The 23,244-nt window shown below is 46.5% G+C and overlaps 1 protein-coding gene and 1 long non-coding RNA gene across 11 annotated transcripts in view; one reads left to right on the forward strand and one right to left on the reverse strand.

Moving 5' to 3' along the window:
• CEP250 (centrosomal protein 250) overlaps nt 1-23,244 on the reverse strand; it is a 57,551-nt gene that overhangs the window by 26,901 nt on the left and 7,406 nt on the right. For 6 of the 10 annotated variants that reach the window (XR_004274091.1, XM_032295134.1, XM_032295133.1 and 3 more), the window contains 17 exons: nt 22,334-22,622; nt 21,132-21,188; nt 18,761-18,843; nt 18,368-18,533; nt 17,504-17,610; nt 17,020-17,271; nt 14,568-14,664; nt 12,711-12,812; nt 12,033-12,191; nt 11,319-11,497; nt 10,844-11,026; nt 8,283-8,427; nt 7,328-7,474; nt 5,543-5,773; nt 4,220-4,413; nt 3,869-3,996; nt 3,495-3,664 (listed from right to left, as the gene is read on the reverse strand). Coding sequence is in view for 9 of the 10 variants with exons in the window: in XM_032295134.1 (XP_032151025.1) it covers nt 3,495-3,664; nt 3,869-3,996; nt 4,220-4,413; nt 5,543-5,773; nt 7,328-7,474; nt 8,283-8,427; nt 10,844-11,026; nt 11,319-11,497; nt 12,033-12,191; nt 12,711-12,812; nt 14,568-14,664; nt 17,020-17,271; nt 17,504-17,610; nt 18,368-18,533; nt 18,761-18,843; nt 21,132-21,188; nt 22,334-22,519 (2,586 nt within the window). In the remaining variant the exon portion in view is untranslated. Of the gene's footprint in view, nt 1-3,494; nt 3,665-3,868; nt 3,997-4,219; nt 4,414-5,542; nt 5,777-7,327; nt 7,475-8,282; nt 8,428-10,843; nt 11,027-11,318; nt 11,498-12,032; nt 12,192-12,710; nt 12,813-14,567; nt 14,665-17,019; nt 17,272-17,503; nt 17,611-17,718; nt 18,286-18,367; nt 18,539-18,760; nt 18,844-21,131; nt 21,189-22,333; nt 22,623-23,244 lie in introns of those variants that run through there. The other 4 variants (XM_032295142.1, XM_032295137.1, XM_032295138.1 and 1 more) reach the window with 4 other exon arrangements.
• LOC116562767 lies at nt 11,023-15,211 on the forward strand. Its single transcript, XR_004274092.1, has 2 exons — nt 11,023-11,110; nt 14,512-15,211. It is a non-coding gene; the product is annotated as an uncharacterized LOC116562767 (long non-coding RNA).

Below are 23,244 nucleotides of genomic sequence, written 5' to 3' on the forward strand. Positions count from 1 at the left end.
GGCCTTTACTTTTTTTTTTTTTTTTTAGGCAGAGTCTTGCTCTGTTGCCCAGGCTGGAGTATAGTGGCATAATCTCGGCTCACCACAACTTCCGCCTCCTGGATTCTCCTGCCTCAGCCTCCCGAGTAGCTGGGACTACAGGGGCACACCACAATGTCTGGCTAATTTTTGTATTTTTAGTAGAAACAGGTTTCTCTATGTTGGCCAGCCTGGCCTCAAACTCCTGACCTCATGATCCATCAGCCTTGGCCTCCCAAAGTGCTGGGATTACAGGCTTGGGCCACAGCGTCTGGCACAAAAACATGCTAGCTGTTCTTCTGTTCTTTTTTTTGTTTTGTTTTCCTTTTTTGAGATGGAGTCTCGCTCTGTCCTAGGCTGGAGTGAAGTGGCACGATCTTACCTCACTGCAACCTTTGCCTCCCGGGTTCAAGCAATTCTCCTGCCTCAGCCTCCCGAGTAGCTGAGACTACAGGTGCCCGTCACCATGCCCAGCTAATTTTTATTTTTAGTAGAGATGTGGTTTCACCATGTTGGCCAGGCTGGTATCGAACTCCTGACCTTGTGATCTGCCCACCTCTGCCTCCCAAAGTACTGGGACTACAGGCATAAACCGCTGCGCCTGGCTACTTTTTTTTTTTTTTTTTTGAGACAGACTCTTGCACTGTCATCCAGGTTGGAGTGCAGTGGTGTGATCTCGGCTCACTGCAAACTCTGCCTCCCAGGTTCAAGCAATTCTCCTGCCTCAGCCTTCTGAGTAGCTGGGACTATAGGCTTGTGCCACCATGCCTGGCTACTTTTTTTGTATTTTTAGTAGAGACAGAGTTCTACCATGTTAGCCAGGATGTCTCAATCTCCTGACTTTGTGATCCACCCACCTCAGCCTCCCAAAGTGCTGGGATTACAGGCATGAGCCACTGTGCCAGGCTACTTTTTTTTTTTCCTAAAGAGACAGGGCCTTGCTATGTTGCCCAGGGTGGTCTCAAGCAATCCTCCTGCCTCAACCTCCCAAAGTGGTGAGATTACAGGCATGAGCCACTGCACCTTTACAGTTTGTTTTTTTTTTGAGATGGAGTTTCACTCTTGTTGCCCAGGTTGGAGTGTAATGACCTGATCTCGGCTCACTGCAACTTCCACCTCCCGGGTTCAAACAATTCCCCTGCCTCGGCCTCCCAAGTAGCTGGGATTACAGGTGCCCACCACCATGCCCAGCTAATTTTTTGTCTTTTTTGTAGAGACAGGCTTTCATCGTGCTGGCTAGGCTGGTCTGAAACTCCTGACCTCGTGATCCACCTGCCTTGGCCTCCCAAAGTGCTAGGATTACAGGCGTGAGCCACTGTGCCCAGCCTACCTTTACATTTTTAATGGTTGAAAACAATAATGTGCCAGGCATGGTGGTTCATGCCTGTAATCCCAGCACTTTGGAAGGCTGAGGTGGGCGGGTCACCTGAGGTCGGGAGTTCGAGACCAGCCTGACCAATACGGAGAAACCCCGTCTCTACTAAAAATACAAAATTAGCCAAGTGTGGTGGTGCATGCCTGTAATCCCATCTACTCGGGAGGTTGAGGCAGGAGAATGGCTTGAACCTGGGAGGCAGAGGTTGCTGTGAGCCGAGATCGTACCACTGCACTCCAGCCTGGGGGCAACAAGAGCAAAACTCCATCTCAAAAAAAGAAAACAATAATGTTTTGTAACACGTGAAAATTATATGGAATTCACATTTCAGTATCCATACACAAGGTTTTATTTGAGCACAGTTATGCTCATTTGTTTATACATGGCTGCTTTTGCACTACAACTGCAAAGTTTAAGTAATTGTGACAGAGACCATATGGTCTGCAAAACCTAGCATATAGTCCTTAACAAAAAGCCAAACATGGTAGACTGTGCCTGTGGTCCTAGCTACTCAGGAGGCTGAGGCAGGAGGCACCTTTGAGCCCAGGAGTTCAAGACCACCTTGGAAAACATAGTGATATTCCATCTCTACAAGGAAAAAAAGTGCCTATCCCTGGGCTACAGGGACCTCGGCTTAAGGGGGAAAAAGCAAAAAGAAGGAAGAGATGGGGAGGAAGGGAAAAACAGAGAAAGTGGAGGGTTGTGGAGAGGAGACAAAACAAAACAAATTCTACATAAGGAAATTATCAAGGAAATATGCTTATCTCAACTTTAATACAGGATAGGAAAAAATCTCCTCCAAGAATTCATAACCATAAGCTGAGCTGCACATGGGCTATGGGCTTGACTGTGGGTCAAAACACTTTAAACAGAAAATTTACTTTAAAGTGGTCCTGGGATGCTAGTCCTCCAGCTTCCTGACAGAAGCACAAGCAAATCCTCGGAGGAAAAACTCCTTTGCCTAAGGCCTAAAAAGATTCCCACAGAAAAAGCTCCTCAGAACAAAGGCCTTTGGGGGGAAAGAAAAAAATATAAAAAGAAAAAGAAAAAAAAAAGAGGAAAATTTCCAAAGAACATGAGCTCATCATTGTATCTGATCAAATATTGACTGTATAAAACAATAAAAAATCAAATTTGTGATGTTAAACTAGTTAGAACTGAACACACTGATCAAAACAGCACATAAATCAGGGAGGAGTGAAATCACGTAAAACGTTCTTCTTTTTTGAGACAGAGTCTCACTCTGTCGTTCAGGCTGGAGTGCAGTGATGTGCAGCTCACCACAGCCTCAAACTCTTGGGCTTAAGTGATCCTCCCATTTCAGCCTCCCAAGTAGCTGGGACTACAGTGTGTACCACCATGTGCGGCTAATCTTTAAATTTTTTTTTGTAGAAAACGGGGTTTTGCCATATTGTCCAGGTTGGTCTCAAACTCCTGGGCTAGGTAAGATGTTCTAAGGCCCTTGTATCATTCAGGAAAAGGGTAAAACTACTGAACCTTGAGATTTTATTAAGTATATACTTTAAAATATTAAGGGTAACCACTAACAGAATTTTTAAAATAAAGTACATATCATCCAAAGTTGTAGAGAGGAAAAAGAGGTGAGAAAAGAATACAACTTAATCACCCAACTTAATCCTCGAAAAGAAGTTAAGAAAGGTGATTTCCCCTCCCTAAAAGATATAAAAAGGCATGAGAAATAACATAAGATGGCACAAATAAATCCAAATACACCTAAAATCACAATAAAAGCAAATGGGATAAATTACATAATTAAAAGACAAAACACAGTTCTGAACTGTACAAGAATGCATCCAAGATATTTCTCTGCCAGTTTAATAATCCTAAAACCCAGGGTCCACTCTCAACTCTCTGTACACACCAACACAACAACAATAATAATGGCTAACACAAATAGCCCACTACATGCCAGGAAGCATTCTTAATGCTTTTCATATATTAACTCCTTTAATAGCAGGAAGCTGGATTTGACACCTTGGTGACCAAATTTCACTTGTACAAGCAGCAATAACTGGACCAAGAGGCAGCAAGTGGAGCACTCACGAAAGGGAGGCCATCCCCTGCCGCATCGATCACTTACCCATTTCTCCCGAAGCCGGCTCACCTCCTCCTCATGGGCTGCCATCTGCTGCTCCAGGGCAGTCTTCCCCTCTTGCTCAGCCCAGGCCAGCTGTCTGGCTGCAGCATCCCGCTCCTGCTCTGCCCGGCTCCGTTCAGTGTCCAGTTCTAGCTTCAGGCACCTCACCTCCCCTAACATGCCAGGGACAGGATCAGGCCTCTGCCCCTGCTCCTTTTATCTAATAAAATTCTTCCTCTCCCCTGACCTCATGAGCAACTCCCATCTCAGAGGCCCTGCACCCTGCTGGAGAAAGACCTATAATAGCCTCCCACTGTCTTCCTAGCTTTCAACATCTCCATGGAATGGAGCACACCCCATCCCAGTTGGGTTCTTACCTTGTATTACTTCCTTGGCTTGAGTGACAGTCTGAATCTGGACCTCCAGCTGCCCCTTGGTGACCTCTATCACAGAATTTTGTTGTTGGGCTTCAAACAGACTGCTCTCCAGTAGCTCTTTGGCTGAGCTGTGAGGTTCAGGAATCAGAAGAGGTTCTTACCCATCAAGGCCCTTACCCTTCAAGAGGGGTTCGGTTCTAAGTACTTACTTGCTACCTGGAGAAGTTAGGGGGGCAATTATAAATTCATAATCAATTTAGGACCTACATACTTACGGCAGGGAGCTTAGCTTCACTGCCTTTGCCTTGCAAAGCTCTCTCTGCGCTTGGCTGAACTGAGTCTAGGCCCTACCTGAGCCCCTGTAGTTGATCAGTGAGGTCCTGCCGGTCGCGCTCCACAGCCTGGAGCCGCACCTCTAGAGCTGCCTTCTCGCGTACTAGGGCCTCCTTCTCCTGGACTGCCCTGGCAAGCACTTCTTCCTGTCGTTTTGCCTCCTGATGCAGCTGCTCCAGCTGAGCCATGGCTGCCTCCTGCTGGTGACGTGACTGAGGGGAAAAATGTGGTGAGAGGCAGAGCAGAGGCAGGATTCCCCCTGGGGCCACTACAGCCAGGTTAGGGCCACTGGCTCTTCAGAGACTCTGGACCTAGCTCTGTGGCCCAGAGCATTACTCACCCCATGTGGCATTTATCTATTTCCCTGATCAGCCCACAGAGCCCCCAGCCCAGGAAGAATGCTCTCTGGTGAGCAAGATCCTGTGCTAGGGACAGCAGGAGACCTGCCCCTCAGGAGATTTTAGTCCTGAGAAGATGCACACATAATACCAGGAAGAAAGTGATCAGTATCCGGAGAAAGGGACTCTGAAGCGAGAGTCCATACAATTATTAGGACAATGGGAGGTTTTGTACAGGAGAAAGATGATCTTTGAGCCAGGTCATTTATTGGATCAGGAAAAAAATTTACTCAGCCCCTGTTATGCGGTAGGCAGTATGCTAAAAGCTGGAGGAATAAAAACAAATAAGATGTAGCTTTGCCTTCAAGGAGCTTTTGGTCTAAAAGTGGAAACATATAAAGAGATAATTATAGCATGAGGAATGTAGGGGCTGAAATAAGCATGAGGTGCTATCAGAGTATAAGGAGAAGCTTCTAATTCAAACTGGGTGGTGTGAAGTAGTGGGGAATCAGTGAAGAGCTTTTTTTTTTTTTTTTTTTTTTGAGGTGGAGTCTCGTTCTCTCACCCAGGCTGGGGTCCAGTGGCATGATCTTGGTTCACTGCAACCTCTGGCTCCTGGGTTCAAGTGATTCTCCTGCCTCAGCCTCCTGAGTAGCTAGGATTACAGGTGTGTGCCACTATGCCTGGCTAATTTTTAAATTTTTAGTAGAGATGGGATTTCATCATGTTGGTCAGGCTGGTCTCAAACTCCGGACCTCGTGATCTGCCCTGCTCTGCCTTTCAAAATGCTGGGATTATAGGCATGAGCCACCGCACATGGCTTCAGTGAAGAATTCTTACAGGCATTCTTTTTTAAAATTGTAAGATATACTGCAAACTAGTAACACTGGTCATTTCTAGGAAGTAAGACTTTTTTACTTTCCAGATAATTTCTGTAGTGTTTCAATTTTTTAAAATGAGCATGTATTATACCTTAATGATGGTGTCCATTTTGTCTTCTCACCTCACTTAGCTTCCTTTGAATTTCTTCCTTCTCTTCTTGGATACCTCTGAGATCTGCCTGCAGCTCAGCCCCAGCCTCCTCCGCTTTCTGCAACTGAGCCTCCAGGTGAGTGTTCTTTCCCCAGAGGACTTCCCTGCTCCTCTCTGCCTCCACCAGGTCCACCTGCAAAGCATTTCTTGCGTGCTCTGCGGCCTCCATTCTGCTGCACACAGACTGGTTTTCCTCCTCTAACTACTGGTCAAAAAGGGAAAGGAGAACAGGCATCAAAGACAAATGGTTGGTTTAGGAATTAAATGCTAAGACTGAAATCCAAGTAAGATATGAATCTATTCTCCAAAGATGAACAAAGGGTGTTTATCAGAGGGGGGAACATCTGCCGTGCGCGGTGGCTCATGCCTGTAATCCCAGCACTGTGGGAGGTTGAGGGGGACAGATCACCTGAGGTTGGGAGTTTGAGACCAGTCTGGCCAGCATGGAGAAACCCTGTCTCTACTAAAAATACAAAAAATTAGCCAGGCATGGTGGTGCATGCTTGTAATCCCGCTACTCAGGCGGCTGAGGCAGGAGAATCGCTTGAACCCAGGAGATGGAGGTTGTGGTGAGCTGAGATTGAGCCATTGCACTCCAACCTGGGCAACAAGAGTGAAGCTCCCTCTCAGGAAAAAAAAAAAAAGGGTGGCGGGGAGGGAAATCCATTCATTTGATCTAGTGCCTATAATCCAGGTAATAGATGGGCTGGATGCTGGAGATGGAGATATGAAAGGCAAAATCCTGCTCTCAGATAATTCAGAATAATGGAATAGAGAACATTTCTGGGGCTTAAGGGAATAGAGGTTGCAAGGAGGTTCCCTTGCTAAAATTATAGGTTAAATCTGTAACCTATAGAAAACATTCTTTGGGACTTAGGCTCTTCAGCAGATTTTTTTCTGGTGATTGCTATTATCTCACCCAACAGGATTAAAAACCTAGTCCTAGACCGGGCACGGTGGCTCATGTCTATAATTCCAGGGCTCTGGGAGGCTGAGATGGATGGATCACCTGAGGTCAGGAGTTTGAGAACAGCCTGGCCAACATGGTGAAACCCCGGCTCTACTAAAAATGCAAAAATTAGCCAGGGGCGGCCAGGTACGGTGGTTCATGCCTATAATCCCAGCACTTTGGTAGGCCAAGGTGGGCGGATCACCTGAGGTCAGAAGTTTAAGAATAGCCTGACCAACATGGTAAAACCCTGTCTCTAGTTAAAATACAAAATTAGCCAAGCGTGGTGGTACATGCCTGTAGTCCCAGCTACTCGGGAGGCTGAGGCAGGAGAATGCTTGAACTCAGGAGGTGGAGGTTGCAGTGAGCCAAGATCATGCCACTGCACTCCAGCCTGGCAATGGAGTGAGACTCCACCTCAAAAAAAAAAGAAAAAAAAAAAAAAGCTTGAACCCAGGAGGTAGAGACTGCAGTGAGCTAAGATCATACCATAGCCTGGGCGACAGAGGGAGATTCATCTACCGACCAAAAAAAAAAAAAAAAAACCAGCAAAATTCTAGTCTTTCTTCCAGAGGACATGGGCCCCTTCCCAACCCTGGTGATTTACCCTAAAGTCCAGAGATGGTTCTGCTGAAGATGTGGGAGTGGAGTATTTGTAATGTCTAAAGCCCAATCCTACAACCTTTGCTCTCCTCTGCACTGTAAGTGTTCCTTTTGCTCATTTCAGAGCTACATTTGGGAGCTGATCTGTCCTGTCCTCAGTTAGGGTCCAAGCCTTCCCTGGGAACCAGGAAAATCTTTACTCACCTGGAGAAGCTGCTGGTTCAGCCCAACTTTATCTAAGGCCAAAGCCTCATTTAAGGCACTGAGCTTGAGAGCTGCAGCCCGAAGATCAGCTACCTCTGCCTTCAGGATGTTTTCAGAACTCGACAGCTCTGCAATTGACTGCTCTGCCTAAAAACAAAGAGGGTTAAAGAGTTTCCTATTTTCAATTTTCCTGCAACAGTAAATAGTTCACATTCTGAACACTGCTGCTTTTTTGGTATAGAGAGGAGTTAATACTCCATTCCTCTCCTGCATTCTAAACAAGTTTTCCCTTCAATCATTCATTAAGGAGTAAGACAGAAGCTCACAGTATAGAAGTACCAATGTAAGGACAGAGAAATGACTACAGTTGTAATATAGCCATAGAAAATATAAGTACAAAGTGCTCTGGGAACTCAAAAAAAATATTAATATAGTTTGGAAGAGTCAAATATGCTTTGTAGAGAAGTTGACGATTAAGTTGGGTATTGAGAGATGAGGAACAGTTTGCGCATAAAGGAGGAGGAAAGAAGTAGCGCAGGGAAAGGGAAAAAAAGTATACACAAAGTATTAGAGTCATGAAAGAACATGGAATAACTGAGAATCCAATTACTGCTCTGTGGCAGGAGCAAAGGATATGAGGCATTAGGATGGGTTTTGCAGTAGAAGGAGAGGCTAAAACACAGTTTAGGGCACAGGACAAAAAGCTTTGAATGTGGCACCACAGAGCTAGAAAGCCATTGAATGGTTTTAAGAGACAGACATAACCAGGTTTATACTTTAGAAGGCCCATTCTAATTTCAATATAGAGGGTATGTTGGAAGAGAGAACCCACAAGCAGACTAATGATTAAGGAAAGATGAGGGATCCTGGCTTGAAGGTGAAGAATGAGGCAGGCTGCATGAGAATACACTTTCGAAGCTGCCCACCCAGCAAGTGAGGAGAGGAGGCCACGCACCCTAGCCAGCGCTGCGGTCACTTCCGTTTGCTCTTGCCTCAGTAACTCCCCTTCCAGGCGACTTGACTCCAGCGCTTCCCGAAGAGTGATCAGTTCACTGAGTGATTCTGACTGTTTGGCTTCCAGGCCCACCAGCGTCTCCTGACTAAGATGGGAAGGAGAGGGGTCTAGAAGAACTCTTAGGGATGGACCATAACCCCAAAGGTAACAGGAATGTAATCACCTTTGCTATGCAACAGAATGAGGAAGGTCTATAAAACTGATAAGGAAAGATTTCTAAGACATATCAAGAGAAACAAATCAAGGCGCAGAACAGTATAAACATAATACACTACTTTTTATGCAAGAAAGCAGGGGAAGAAAGAATATATGCCTATATTTGCATGAAGTAGCACTGGCAAGATAAACAAGAAGTCAACTAAAATGGCTGCCTAAAGAGGAAGGGACATGGGATGGAGAAAGCACAAATGAGAGTGAGGCTTCTCTGTGTATCTTCTAAACTCACTGAAGCCTCAAACTGCTGGGGGCTCATGTGATCCTCCCATCTCTTTTCTTTATTCTTCTTATTTTTTTTTATAGAGATGGGGTTTCATCATGTTGGTCAGTCTGGTCTCGAACTCCTGACCTCGTGATCTGCCCGCCTTGGCCTCCCAATGTGCTGGGATTACAGGCGTGAGCCATCGTGCCCAGCCTCTTTTCTTTCTTTTTTTTTTTTTTGAGACAGGTTATTGCTCTGTCACCCAGGCTGGAGTGCAGTGGTGCGATCTCGGCTCACTGCAACTTCAGCCTCCTAGGTTCAAGCGATTCCCCTGCCTCAGCCTCCCGAGTAGCTTGGACTACAGGTGCGTGCCACCATGCCCAGCTAATTTTTTGTATTTTTAGTAGAGATGGGGTTTCACCATGCTAGCCAAGCTGGTCTTGAACTCCTGACCTCATGATCTGCCCTCCTCGGCATCCCAAAGTGCTGGGATTAAAGGCATGAGCCACCGCACCCAGTCGATCCCCCCATCTACCCTGCCAAGGCTATAGGCACATGCCACCACATTCAGCTAATTTTTTGTTGCTTCTGTGGAGACAGAGGTCTCACTATGTTGCCCAGGCTGGTCTCAAACTCCTGGCCTCAAGCAATCTTCCCACTAAGGCCTCTAAAGGGGTTGGAATTACAGGTGTGGGCCAATGTGCCTAGCCTTAAAATAGTTTTGACTTTTGAATCATATAAACGTATTATCAAGTCAGATAAATTAAACTTAAAAACATGTTATGATCTCTGTGGATTGTCTGCCCTTGTCTCTGGTACAGGGAGATCCTTCCTAGCACAAGTCATCACCCTTATGGTAGCCCTTCAAGCTTCAACTATTCATGCCTACCAGATACAAGGAACTGGGGCATAGGAGAGGAGGGAAATAGAACAAAGATGAAAATACATTCCTGCTCCCAGTTATTAAAGACCTACCATATGCCAGGTTCTACGCTGGCATTTTTCAGAACATTGCTCTAATTTTCCCAGTGACCCTTCAAGGTAAATATTAGCATCATCATTTTACAAATAATCTGTGCAACTGACAGAGCCATAATTCACCCAAGATTTTGCCCAGCTCAAAGTTCTTGCTTTTTTTTTTTTTTTGAGACGGAGTTTCGCTCTTGTTACCCAGGCTGGAGTGCAATGGCGCGATCTCGGCTCACCACAACCTCCGCCTCCTGGGTTCAGGCAATTCTCCTGCCTCAACCTCCTGAGTAGCTGGGATTACAGGCACGCACCACCATGCCCAGCTAATGTTTTGTATTTTTAGTAGAGACGGGGTTTCACCATGTTGACCAGGATGGTCTCAATCTCTTGACCTCGTGATCCACCCGCCTCGGCCTCCCAAAGTGCTGGGATTACAGGCTTGAGCCACCGCGCCTGGCTAGTTCTTGCTTTTTATGTGACATCATATAGGGGAATTTACAGATTAGCTGGGCCATTGATTCTGGATTTCCCTTTCTTGACCAGCTAGCACATTTCCCACTACTTCCCTGTATAAGTCATAGCCTTTAGCCACCCCAGCCTACTCTGAACATGCCATGAACCTTCCTGCCTCCTTGTATTTGCTAATCTGTTCTTTGAGCTCTTCCCCCACTCTCTGCTAACCAAACAGGTCAAGGCCCAGCACAAAGTCTACCCACTCCTCCATAAAGCATTCCCTAGTCCTCAATAATTAGCTGTTGCTCCTGTGCTCCCAAAGGACTTAGTCTGAAACTCTATTTAACTCATACTTCATTCCAGCCTCATGTCACAGTTAGTTGTCTGTCTTCTGGGAAGTTCCCTGAGATTAGGGCTTGTGTCTTATTCATTTCTGTATTCCCCCCACTGTCTCATCCCATATGGGTGCTCTGCAAAGACTTAACCAACTACAAACTTTCTGTATTCATCTTTCTGCAAAGAAAGAAGCAGTAAGCTAATCTGAACCCACTGCATGCCAGACTTCTACATACTCTACTTTCTAAGAGAGGGGAGTAGGTGGGGAGGGTGTAGAATTGAAGGAAAACCAGGCCCTAGAGAGGAGGAGACTGGTTGCACTTACAGACGCTCCCTCTCCCGCACAGCCAGGTGCAGCTCCTCCTGCTGCTCCTCCTTCTGGCCCTGGGCAGAGTCCCCCTGCAGCTGAAGCTCCACATTTGCCCTTCGCAGGCGCCATGCCTCCTGCTCTAGCACCTCCAGCTGCTGCCGCAGCTCTTCCCTGGCCTTCTGCAGCAGCTCTCGCTCCCTGGAAGAAGGAAATCAGAGATGAACAGAGACCGTGGGACCTCAATTTCTTTCTGGAAGCAGACATCACAGGTTCAAATGAAAGGTGCTTGTCTCAAGATCCCATCTTCCCTTTAGACTCCAACCCCAAAAGCTTGTTCTGTAGAAACAAGTAGAACACAGAACAAAACAGCCCTGAGTCTCAGGGACAGCAGGATCAGCACCCCAAAACCTGATGGGAGTGGGCAAATGGCTGGATGAGGACTGGACTGAGACCAGGCTGGGAGGGTGGGATAAATAGCCCATCTGCTCACTTGCTAAGAGAGTCCACCTCTCCCTGGAGGTCCACAGTCTGCCCTGCTAGAGTGTCCCGCTCCCCAGTGAGCTTCTGCAGCCTCTGTCTCAAGGCTTTGCCTTCTTCCTCCCACTGATCATGCTGCTGTTGCAACAAGCTCACAGCCTCTTGGCAGCCTGCAAGCTGCTGCGTTAGGTCCTGTGGAGGGAGAGCAAGAGAAACCAGATGATGAGCAAGGGCAAAGGAGATGTCAGAACCCTGAACATGGGGCTGGAGAAGGGGGTCGGCAGCTGGTGCAACAAGAGTAAGCTGAGAAGGGAGATGCAACTATTCAAGAAGATAGACCATCAGAGGTCATTGGGCTTCTGTGGCTCTAGATTCTTAGAGTTTGTCATCTCCAAGTGTACAGTGGCATGGGGGAGTGGTAAGTGTGCCTAGGACCCTCAGAGATGGAGAACGCTGGCCCAATAATCTCCCAGGGCTCTGGTTCCCAATCTCTGCATGTTATGCAAAGACTGTATACAAAGTGAAGCATGCCATTGGCAATGGATGTGCCTGCTACTCACAAGCACAATTCAGCAGACACAGACAGATTCGCTTTGGGATGTTGACAAAACGCCTCACGATTGGTAAACAAAGTGAAAGGGACAGTCCAAGCTAGGGAGGTATCTGGGGCACACATCAGTTTAGACACATACCCCTGTGACTGAGGGACAATGCTGAGGGTTCTTACCTGCACAGCCTGGCGTCTCTGAGTCAGCACTGAACGCACCAGAGTAAGGGCCTTGTCTGGATCCTGGTAATCAAACTGGGAGAAGATACTAGAGTCCAATTCCAAAGAGCGCTCATGACCAGAGCCTTGGGCTATATTGTCCCCTTCTTCCACCATGACCTGAAACCCAATACAGCAGAGTCAACACCCTACTGACCAAATCCTAAAGTTTATACAGGGACTTAACCCTGTAGCCTGGACAAACCTGCTGTTTTTCCTTTTCAGATCCTCTCCCTTGGGGGAAGGAGGAGAGTATCTGAGAGCATAAAAGTCTGGTTCCTTCAACTCTCCACCTTTGGTCACCCAAGTCTAGTACTAGCAACAAGGCTAGAACACTCTCTGAGGTAACAAGTGAAGAAATAAAAGATGAAACTATTGAGACAGTGAAGACCAGAATCTAGCCTCTGCCCTGAGAACTGCCACTAGAAACAGGAAAGAGGGCCTATCCTGTCAGGTAGTGCTAAGACATGAATGCATAGCTATCTCAGGGTCTGGTCTTCGAAAACACAGAACTTATCCCCAAAAGACTTTAAGTCCCCAAACCTCAGAGACTGGAAATCTAAGCAGGACTTAAAGGACATGGAGACCCGGGGGGAAGAGGCATAACCTGGTTACCATGAATAGGAGGCTTCCCAGTACCTGGGTTATATCCTTGATCACCTGCTGTAAAGACAACTTCTCCTCTTGGGCATTCCTACTGAGAGATGCTTCATGTTCCATTAACTCTGTGTGATTTGTCTCCTGACCAGGGAACAGAATAGAGCCTCAGAGCCAAACTATCAAAAGTGATTTTATTATTCCAGGTCCCCTCATTCTATCTATTCTATCAGCCCCACTTTTCCCCTGACCATACGTGAATGCTAATATGATACCCGAAGAGTCTGAAGACAATGTGATGTGGTGATTACAAGTTTAGATTAAGTGATTATGAGTTCCAAATTAGACTTCACAGATTAGAATTCCTGCTCTATCACTTACTAGCTTGGTTACCATAGGCAGCTATTTCTTTGGGCTTCTTTAAAACAAAAATAATTATCAGTAACTACTTGTTTTGAGGCTTAAATGAAAAATGCATTTAAGTTATTCAACATAACGTCTGGAACAAGGCAAATGTTCAATAAATGTAAGCTATTATTAGATGGGGGATGGCTGTTGTCTCTGAACAGTAAATGGATGCTTGAGACCTAATGCTAAACCAGCGAATCCTCTAGCCCCAAAGCTAGACATAATCTTAAAGACTCAAGAGTTCCTCTCTTCCCTCCTATTTGTGTTAGTGAAGGCGCGAAGACTTAGACTTGCAACTATGTTTTATTTGGCTTATACAAAATTTGAATCAACATTTATAAATGGAAAGATTTTACATTAAAAATATAAATTTCTGGCTTCTCCCAAAACGTTAAAAATGGGCCACACCCAGCCTTCATTCCTACATGGAAATGATTTACTGAAGTTGAATGGTGGATGCCTCCTCTAGATGAGACATTTATTCTTCAAGGTCTCACAATCCCTATCACTCCTCATGGCTTCCTTAATACTGAGCTCAAGTGTTCCCTGCAGTACTGAAAACTAAATACGACAGCACTGGAAAACCAGAATTCTTACAACTGAACCCACTTCATTTATTTACATTATCTGAGCCCCATGGATATTCTGAATTGGCAAATTCCTGGGAAAAAAAAAAAGGGTCGGGGGAATCAGAAAGCTACAATGCCTGTTGATTGATCCCAGCTTGCATGAGAAGACTAGGGGTATGTATATGAATAGGGGTTCAGGAGCTACCTAACATCAGGAATCTGAAAACTTGCAGAGATGAAACATGATATCAAGCCAGAGGGCTCTAACATCCAACCTTAGAGAATCCCTTTGATAACATCCCTGGCAGATGTTAAGCCAGTGACCAAAACCTTATTCCTTCACAAGACAGGCTGTCCAACTATTGAAGAGCTCTAACTGTGAGTCAGAATCTACTCCCCTAATAACTTCTAGCTATTGACATTGGTTTTGGTCTAGAAAACATTAAATACATAAACTCTCTTTTCCCAGTGTCAGTCCTTCAGATATGTGAGGGCAGCTATCATGTCTTCAAGGGCCTTCAATAAGCTTCAGGCTCTTTCTTCTCCTGGCTAAACACTGCCATACTCCTCAGTTGTTTTCCAAGTGACAAGGTTTTAAATCTCTCCACACATCCGCTTCCTGGTAACTCACTAATTTGCTAATGTGTCTCTGAATGTTATGTGCCAAGTCTCTGGCATATTGCATATGCATGCCATTGCAATATCCCCAGGAATACAGTAGGGATAGTAGACACTCAATAACATTTATTCATTGAATAAATGAATGAGTTAATCAATTTTCAGATTCAGCCAAAATTTATTTTTTAGCTTCAGAGGATTTCATCATGGACTATTTAACTGGTATCCTGCACTATCTGTCCATATAGGACAAGAAACCTACAAGCCCATGCCCTGCTCCCTTCCAGAACAAAGGGTCATGTACCAGGATCTCCAGTGTCTCTCTCAGAGCCTTTACCATCTTTTCATAATCTTCATTTTGCTTCTGAGACTGGGTCAGCAGAACAGAGAGCTCAGTCACCCTAAAGAGAAGAGCATAGCACTGTCCATAGAACAACCCATGGATGTGGACAGAGCTCCGATGTAGCACACCCCAGCCCCAACCCCAGACACTCCCAACTGCGGCCACCCTAAAATCCCTTAGCACCCCCAGCCCCTCTGCACTCCCTGAAGACCACATGATGCTATAGCCTTGAAGTGGGGAGGCAAAAAATCACTCAGACACATGCAGGGATTTACCACATCTCAAGGCTGGAACACGTGTTTGGGGGCCCGAGAGCTGAAGGAAAGCCCTGGCCCAGGCCCTTCCAGGCCTCGCTTGATCTTGAAGTCAAGCACCCTGAAGCCAATAAGAACATCAGAATTGCCACAAGGGATAGTCCCAAGGTCCCTCCAGCCTGAGGTTCTGACTCTGATAGGGAAAAAGGAAGGGCAATTTGGGGAAGATTATGGTCAACCTTCTTGATATTAAACTCAAGGTCCCGCAAAATCACCAAACACTTAACATTATATCTTGGAGCTTACTGCTTGGTAATATGTGAGTAGCTAAATAAATATTTCTTGAATGAATGCTATCTAAAAGGTTAAATTTTTTTTTCAATTTTTTTTTTTTTGAGACAGGGTCTTGCTCTGTTGACCAGGCTAGAGTACAGAGGTGCAGTCATAGCTCACTCTCAAGCAATCCTCCTGCCTCAGCTTCCCAAGTAGCTAGGACTATAGGTGCATGCCACCACATGGCTATTTTTTTTAATTTTTATTTTTACTTTTAGTAGAGACAAGGTCTCACTGTGTTGCCCAGGCTGGTCTTGAACTCCTGGGCTCAAGTGAACCTCCTGCCTCAGTGAAAGTCTTAGTAATTTTATCCTATACCATCTCTAAGAACCTTAACTCACTGTATGGTCATTTGTTTAAGTATTGTATCACTCAACAAACATTTATTGGCCAAGCATGGTGGCTCAAACCTGTAATTTTAGAAATTTGGGATGCCAAGGTGGAAAGGTTGCTTGAGATCAGGAGTTCCAGACTGGCCTGGGAAACACAGCAAGACCCCACCACTACAAAAAAATTAAAAAAAATCAGCCAGGCATAGTGGTGTGTGCCTGTAGTCCCAGCTACTCTGGAGGCTGAAGCAGGAGAACTGCTTGTGCCAAGGAGGTCACGACTGCAGTGAGCTGTGTTTGCACTACTATACTATAGCCTGGGCGTCTACTATAGCCAGAGCTAGCCTCTGTCTCAAAAAGCACAGAAACAAATGTATTGACTCTCTCCTATATGGCAGGTGAAGTACAAAGTACTAGAAACACAAAACTTACTAAGACGTGGTCTCTGTCTTTGTGCTTCTCACTGCCTCCAAAAGCAAAAACAAAACAAAATAGTCCTGCATTTTATGTATGTATCTCCAACAGGTGAAGACACAACCCTAGTCATGGGCATATATGAACTTTGTCCTCAGATTCATTGGGGCTCTCTGCTCATTTCCCTGCCCTTCTACATCATCATTTTTAAAAAACCTACTTCATTATAATCCAAAAATTAAAAGAGCCTAACCAAAAAAAAAAAAAAAGGTGGGGGAAACTAAATCATCAGTGAGATCAATGCTGCAATAAGAAGTCAAAAGACTACAAGAGCACAATAACTTAGTAGGCTACTAAGGTCAGAGAAAGCTTCATAGAAGAGGTGACATTTTGGCCAGTTGTGGTGGCTCACCCCTATAATCCCAGCACTTTGGGAGGCTGAGGCAAGTGGATTACTTGAGGTCAGGAGTTTAACACCAGCCTGGCCAATACTGTGAAACCCCATCTCTACTAAAAACAAAAAAATTAGCCAGATGTGGCGGTGCATGCCTATAAACAGTCCCAGCTACTTGGGAACTGAGGCAGGATAGTCACTTGAACCCGGGAGGCAGAGGTAGCAGTGGTTGAGATCGTGCCACTGCACTTCAGCCTGGGCAACAGAGTGAGACTCTGTCTCAAAAAAAAAAAAAAAAAAAAAAAGGTAATATTTGAACTATGCCTTAGAGGATAAGGCAGAGAGACAAGGGAGGGAGGCTTCCCAGACTAAAGTCAGCAGGTACAAAGGCAGGGAAAGGGAAGAGCTTGGCTGTTCTGGGAATGGCAAGTAGTTTGGTGTTCATGGAGGATGGAGTCATAGCTAGCTCCATAAATCAACAGGAGAGAAACTGGGCTGAAAGACAGGCTGAGGGCAGAGATGCGTACAAGCCCCAACTGTGGCATCGGGTTTCAAAGTAGACTCCCTCAGGCATATCTTCTTCCCCTCCACGGTAGAAATGTTCTTGGCATCTCCCCTCCCTGTCCTTAACCCTCTAAGGAGTCAGCTCTCTCTCAGCAAACCCTTCCTGGGACACCAGGCCATCTCACCGGTCCTGCAGTTCAGCCTTCTCCAGATCCCCTCGACTCTTCAGCTGTATTAATTCCTGGCTCCTCTCATGGGCTTCCTTCTCCAGCTCCTGGGTCTTGGCTAGTAGCAGCAGCAGCTGGGCTGGTTCCCGCCCATCCATTCTCCCAGATCCGTCAGGTCCCCGAGACTGTGCTCCCACAGTCAAGCGTAGACAACAGGTCAACAGGGACCCTGAAAGCCTCACGTGCTCAGCCTTTAGCTCTGTCAGATCTCTGAGTACAAGCAAGGAAAATAGCAGACTCTACTACTAACCAGGGAAGGGAGTGTGGTGATCAGGCCCAGTGAAGCATGAGGAGCAAAGCTGGGAAAAATCACCTGCTTCCAACACCACCAACTCCCCAGCCTACCCCACCCCCATAGCTGATCCCACTTCTATAGCAGCCCACTATTGTAAGTCCAGAATTGGCAGGGGCAAACCTCCTCCCTTCTTCTCCCCACACTGACCTGTCAGTAGCTGACTTCATTTCCAGGAAATGGCGTCGGAAGGTCACCACCTCCCGCCATAGATTGAGAAGGCGACCATGCTCCCCTTTCAGGTAGCCCTTGAAGAACTGTGTGTTCAGAAACCCAGGTCATACCAAAAGGCAGAGGACTATCTTTTGCCAACACAAGAGTCTTGGATTCCTCCTGACTACTGGGGGAAGGAAGGAGGGACTTACAGGAGATCGTTTATGAATGGGTATCTATCCAGGTTATGCTGAAGGGTTTAATAAAGTTGGCAGTGGGATTTGAGAGGTCAGAGGGCCTAGGATGGTATGTCGCTTTCCTCTGGGCCATATTGGAAAAGAACACACAGTAGCTGCTTAACAAATGGGAGCAGACTTATAAGGAGAGTCAACGATATATATAAACCACCTAGCACAAAGCAAAGCAAAAGTGCAGGAAACATTTGTTTCCTTCAGCTGGGACCTGAAAATTCCGCAGGGCCTATAACTGGTCTTTCTTTCCTATTCAGTTTCAATATATACCTCTTTAGCATCTAGATATGCAAGGCCTCCAGATCAGGAGAGTCAATAAGCTTTCAGATCCATGGAAAACCTAAGGCGTCACTTCTGCAGGAACAGAGTTGCTTTGAGTGTCATGCTACCTGCCAACAGAACCTAGGCTAGGCAGGTAGTGGCAGGTCTAAGCTGAGGGCCCAAGCAAGATGAAGCTGCCAGCATGGGCAGGTTAAGAATGGTCAGAGACTTTAACAGCAACAGCTCAGTTTCCATCTAAATCCTGAAGTTAACCCCTTCCAATACTGACCAGGGCAGCATCCAGAGTGCACAGCCTTCCTCTCGCAGTTCCAGTCCCTGTTCTTCCTACCTCCTGCTCCATCCGCCACTGGCTCTCCTTCCTCATTAGCTCATCCTGGGCCCGGCTCCAGTCCACTGTCAATTTTTCCACATCTTCCCTAAGGGCTTTATTCACCACGTCAGCTTTTTCCATGTGCAGTCGAAGCTGGGTGTTCACCTCTGCTAGACTCTCACACCTGCACTGGGGAGGGGTAAAAGCAGGTGCAAAATAAAGGTCTGGTCCAACCCTTGGACTTCCTGGGAGTAAGATGGCAACCACTGAAATTTTCCATTGCAAGGAATTAGAGGGCTACGGCTGAAATCCATGGCTCTAATCCACATTAGTCCTCAGGGCAGAGGTTTCCCATTAGCCTTCTCCACCCACTGGCCAATTACCCAGGTCACAAAGTTTGGGGTCCATCACCTCTGTTGCTCCTCCTCCAATCGAACCAGCAGCTCATCCAGGTTTGGCTCCTCCACATTTTCCCACCTCTGGGGGATTGGTCCCTGGGCCAGACAGAGACAAGCCTTATTTACCTCCGAAGAGAATGTCACTCAGACCAGTTCCCTGAGGCTCCCTTCCATGGCAGTCCACTTTCTTTCTATTCTTTCTACCCTTTGTTAGCAATACGTTTCTCTTCTCAATCACTGCATTCCTCACTCCAAAAGTGAGCTCCTGAAAGGCGGCCTTTGGTAGTAAAAAGAATCTTCAATCTAAGAAGTGATACATCTTTCACTAATGGCCTTAACTTCCACTACACTAATTGTTTGACCTTGGGAAGTGACTTCTTTTTTTTTTTTTTTTTTTGAGACAGAGTCTTGCTGTGTCACCCAGGCTGGAGTGCAGCGGCATGATCTAGGCTCACTGCAACTTCCGCCTCCCAGGTTCAAGCGATTCTCCTGCCTCAGCCTCCTGAGTAGCTGGGACTACAGGTGCCTGCCACCACACCTCACTAAATTTTTGTATTTTTTAGTAGAGACAGGGTTTCACTGTGTTGGCCAAAATGGTCTCGATCTTCTGACCTCATGATCTGCCTGCCTCAGCCTCCCAAAGTGTAGGGATTACAGGCATGAGCCACCATGCCTGGCCCTCATTTTTCTTTTTGAAGATGGAATCTCACTCTGTTGCCCAGGCTGGAGTGCAATGGTATGATCTCAGCTCACTGCAACCACCACCTCCTGGGTTCAAGTGATTCTCCTGCCTCAGCCTCCCAAGTTGTTGGGATTACAGGGACCCACCACCATGCCTGGCTAATTTTTGTATTTTTAGTAGAGATGGGGTTTCACTATGTTGGCCAAACTGTTCTTGAATTCCCGGCCTCAAGTGATCCACCCACCTCAGCCTTCCAAAGTGCTGGGATTACAGGTGTGAGCCACCACACCCAGCCTAGGACGTCACTTAACTTCTTGGAGCTACAGCGTCTTCAGCTACAAAATGAAGGTGGTATCATTCCCTTCTGAAAATTGCTTTAAAGGTGTGTTTTCAACTTATAACATTTTCTTTTCTTTTTTTTTTTTTGAGACAGAGTCTCGCTTTATTGCCCAGGCTATAGTGCAGTGGTGCAGTCTCAGCTCACTGCAACCTCTGCCTCCTGAGTTCAAGTGATTCTCCTATCTCAGTTTCCCAAGTAGCTGGGATTACAGGCACACACCACCATGCCCAGCTAATTTTTTGTGTTTTTAGTAGAGATGGGGTTTCACCATGCTGGCCAGGCTGGTCTCGAACTCTTGACCTCATGATCTGCCCAACTCAGCCTCCCAAAGTGCTGGGATTATAGGAGTGAGCCACCATGCCCGGCCTTTTCAACTATGATATTTTCAACTTAACAGTGGGTTTGGGCCAGACACAGTGATTCACACCTGTAAACCCAGCACTTTGGGAGCCCAAGGCAGGAGGATTGCTTGAGTCCAGGAATTTGAGAGCAGCCTGAGCAACATAGAGAGACTCTGTGTCTACAAAAAATAAAAAAATTAGCCGGGTATGGAGGCATGTGCCTGTAGTCCCAGCTACTTTTTTGGAGGCTGAGGTGGAATGATTGCTTGAAACTAGGAGGTTGAGGCTGCAGTGACCTGTGATGGCACCAGTGCACTCCAGCCTGGGCGACAGTGAGACCCTGTCTCAAAACAAACAAACACCAACCAAACAAGCAAACAAAACAACCCCAAACAATGGGTTTATCCAGACGTAACCCCATCATAACCCAAGGAGCATACTGAATGCATATAGCTTTCACACCACCAAAGTTGAAAATTTGCAAACATCCTAAGAAGGGGACCATCTGCATATGACAGTGCCTCATGCTGCCTGGCCTGCATTGAAGGTGCTCAATAAGTTTTAGTTCTTTCTTTCCTCTGAGAGAAGTTTTCTGAGGAAAATGTGAGGAGGTGCTGAGAGTGAGCTAGAACAAAGGCAAATAAAAGAGCTTTTCAAAGCCAGTTCTAACAGCACAGACATCCCTCTGCTGCAGACAATGCTGTAGGCCCGGAAAGGCCTGCATCTTTCTATGACAGACAAACACTGACACCTGCTGGACGAAACATGTACTTCTTCCCGCTAATCCCACACTCCTCCCAATCTAATTTACATTTCATCCTTTGAGAACTGCGGGTTGGAAACTGACAGGCCAGCTAGGTCTGATGAAGATGTTGGTGTGATAAAGCTCTCAGAGGTTGAAAAAGAGAGACTCCTACCGAACACCTCCTTGTACACTCCAACCTCTCTCAGTCAACACAGGAAACCTAACAAATATATTCACTGAGGATCCAGGGGCCTCACAGAACTCAACCTCACTCACTCCAGTGGCTTCCAGCTGCTTCTCCAGCTCTTGGCACCAGCTCCGGTACTGCAGCACCTGTGGCAAACAGAACAGGCCCTGGGCAATGAACACAGCTGGCACAAACAGCCCACGGCAAAGGCCCCTGAGGCTCTTAGGCAAACTTGCTATGAACAGAAGAACTGGGGGGTGACAGTGAGGTAAGGCCATAACAGCTTATAGTTTCTATTTGGGCATTTTTTTCTTTTTTGGGATGGAGTCTCACTCTGTCTCCCAGGCTGGAGTGCAGTGTTGCAATCTTGGCCCACTGCAACCTCTGCCTCCCGGGTTCAAGCAATTCTCCTACCTCAGCCTCCCGAATAGCTGAGATTATAGGCACACGGCACCACATCCAATTTTTTTTTTTTTTTTTTTTTTTTTTTTGAGATGGTGTCTTGCTCCATTGCCCAGGCTGGAGTGCAGTGGTGTGATCTCGGCTCACTGCAACCTCTGCCTCTCGGGTTCGAGTGATTCTCCTGCCCCAGCCTCCTGAGTAGCTGGGATTACAGGTGTGCACCACCATGTCCAGCTAATTTTTTCATATTTTTAGTAGAGACGGGGTTTCACCATGTTGGCCGAGCCGATCTCGAATGTCTGACCTGTGATCTGCCTGCCACGGCCTCCCAAAGTGCTGGGATTAAAGGCATGAGCCACCGTGCCTGGCCTTATTTGGACATTTAAATAACACTTGCTATACGCATTATATCGTATAGGGAAGATCATGGGCTTTGGTTCTAGACTAGGTGAGCAAACCTGGATAACTAACTTAACCCTTGTGAATTTTGTCTTTAAAAGGTATATATTAGCCGAGAGTGGTGGTGCACACCTATGGTCCCAGATTCTCGAGAGGCTGAGGTAGTAGGATTGCCTGAGCCCAGGAGGTTGAGGCTGCTGTGATCTGTGATCATACCACTGAACTCCAGCCTGGGTAACAGAGCAAAACCCTATCTCAAAAATAAGATAAAATAAAATAAAATAAAAAGGATATAATATGTACTTCAAGGAACAGTTGTGAGCATCAGAAGAGAAGCTGGACAGGAAAGCTAGAAGGTCTGGGTCTTATCTCACCAAGCTAGGTACAGGCCACTCCCACAAGGCTCTGCCTCCTACAACCCTTCTCTCACCTCAGCACCCAGCTGTGGTGGTTGTTCTCTTTCCCCTCCCCAAAAGGGCAGCTGCCTCACCTTGGCCTGCAGCTTCCTCACAAGAGTTGCTTGTCTCTGCTGGGCCTCCTGGGAGTTCTTCAGCTTCCGCCAAGAGGCTGCCTGATTCTCCGCCATCTGCTGCTGTAGTGCCAGCACCTGCTCTTCCAGCATCAGCCGCAGTGATGGGGGCTTCATGTTGTTCAAACCAGAGTTTCGTGTCTCCATGAGGGCACAATGCAGTAAGCCCACAGATCCCTAGGTAGCCAGAGACTGTTCACGCCCAGTAGGGTCTCTAACCATTGCCATGCCACTTCAACCTTCTCTTGAACTGGGGACCAAAGCACATAGTCAAATTGAAAGGACTGTTCTTTTACTATTTACAAGACTTCTCAGAACCTTTTTTTTTTTCTTTTTTTTTTTTTGAGACAGAGTCTCGTTCTGTCGCCCAGGCTGGAGTGCAGTGTCGCAATCTCAACTCAGTGCAATCTCCACCTCCTGGGCTCAAGGGATTCTCCTGCCTCAGGCTCCTGAGTACTTGGGATTACAGGTACACACCACCATACCCAGCTAATTTTTGTATTTTGTATTTTTAGTCGAGAAGGGGTTTCACTACGTTGGTCAGGCTGGTCTCAAACTCCTGACACCTCGTGATCTGCCTGCCTCAGCCTCCCAAAGTGCTGGGATTATAGGCGTGAGCCACTATGCCAGGCCCAGAACATTTTAAATACTAAGAGGGACCCCCATCTCTGAGGGGCGCTATGATGAGCATCATTTCCCCAAATTTAACCATGAGACAAGCTCATAGGGCTAGTATCTCCTGGCATGCCTTCTGGAACTCTGCACTACACCAAGAGCTTCTGGTTTATGACTGCATCCTTAGTGCCTGGCACAGTGGCTCACAAACATTTGTTGAATGAATTGCTGAAGGTGTTCTTAGTCTAGCAGGTGAA

This window comes from Sapajus apella, unplaced genomic scaffold, assembly GCF_009761245.1.
Source record: "Sapajus apella isolate SASKATOON/1434 unplaced genomic scaffold, GSC_monkey_1.0 scaffold33, whole genome shotgun sequence".
NCBI classification, from domain to species: domain Eukaryota; kingdom Metazoa; phylum Chordata; class Mammalia; order Primates; family Cebidae; genus Sapajus; species Sapajus apella.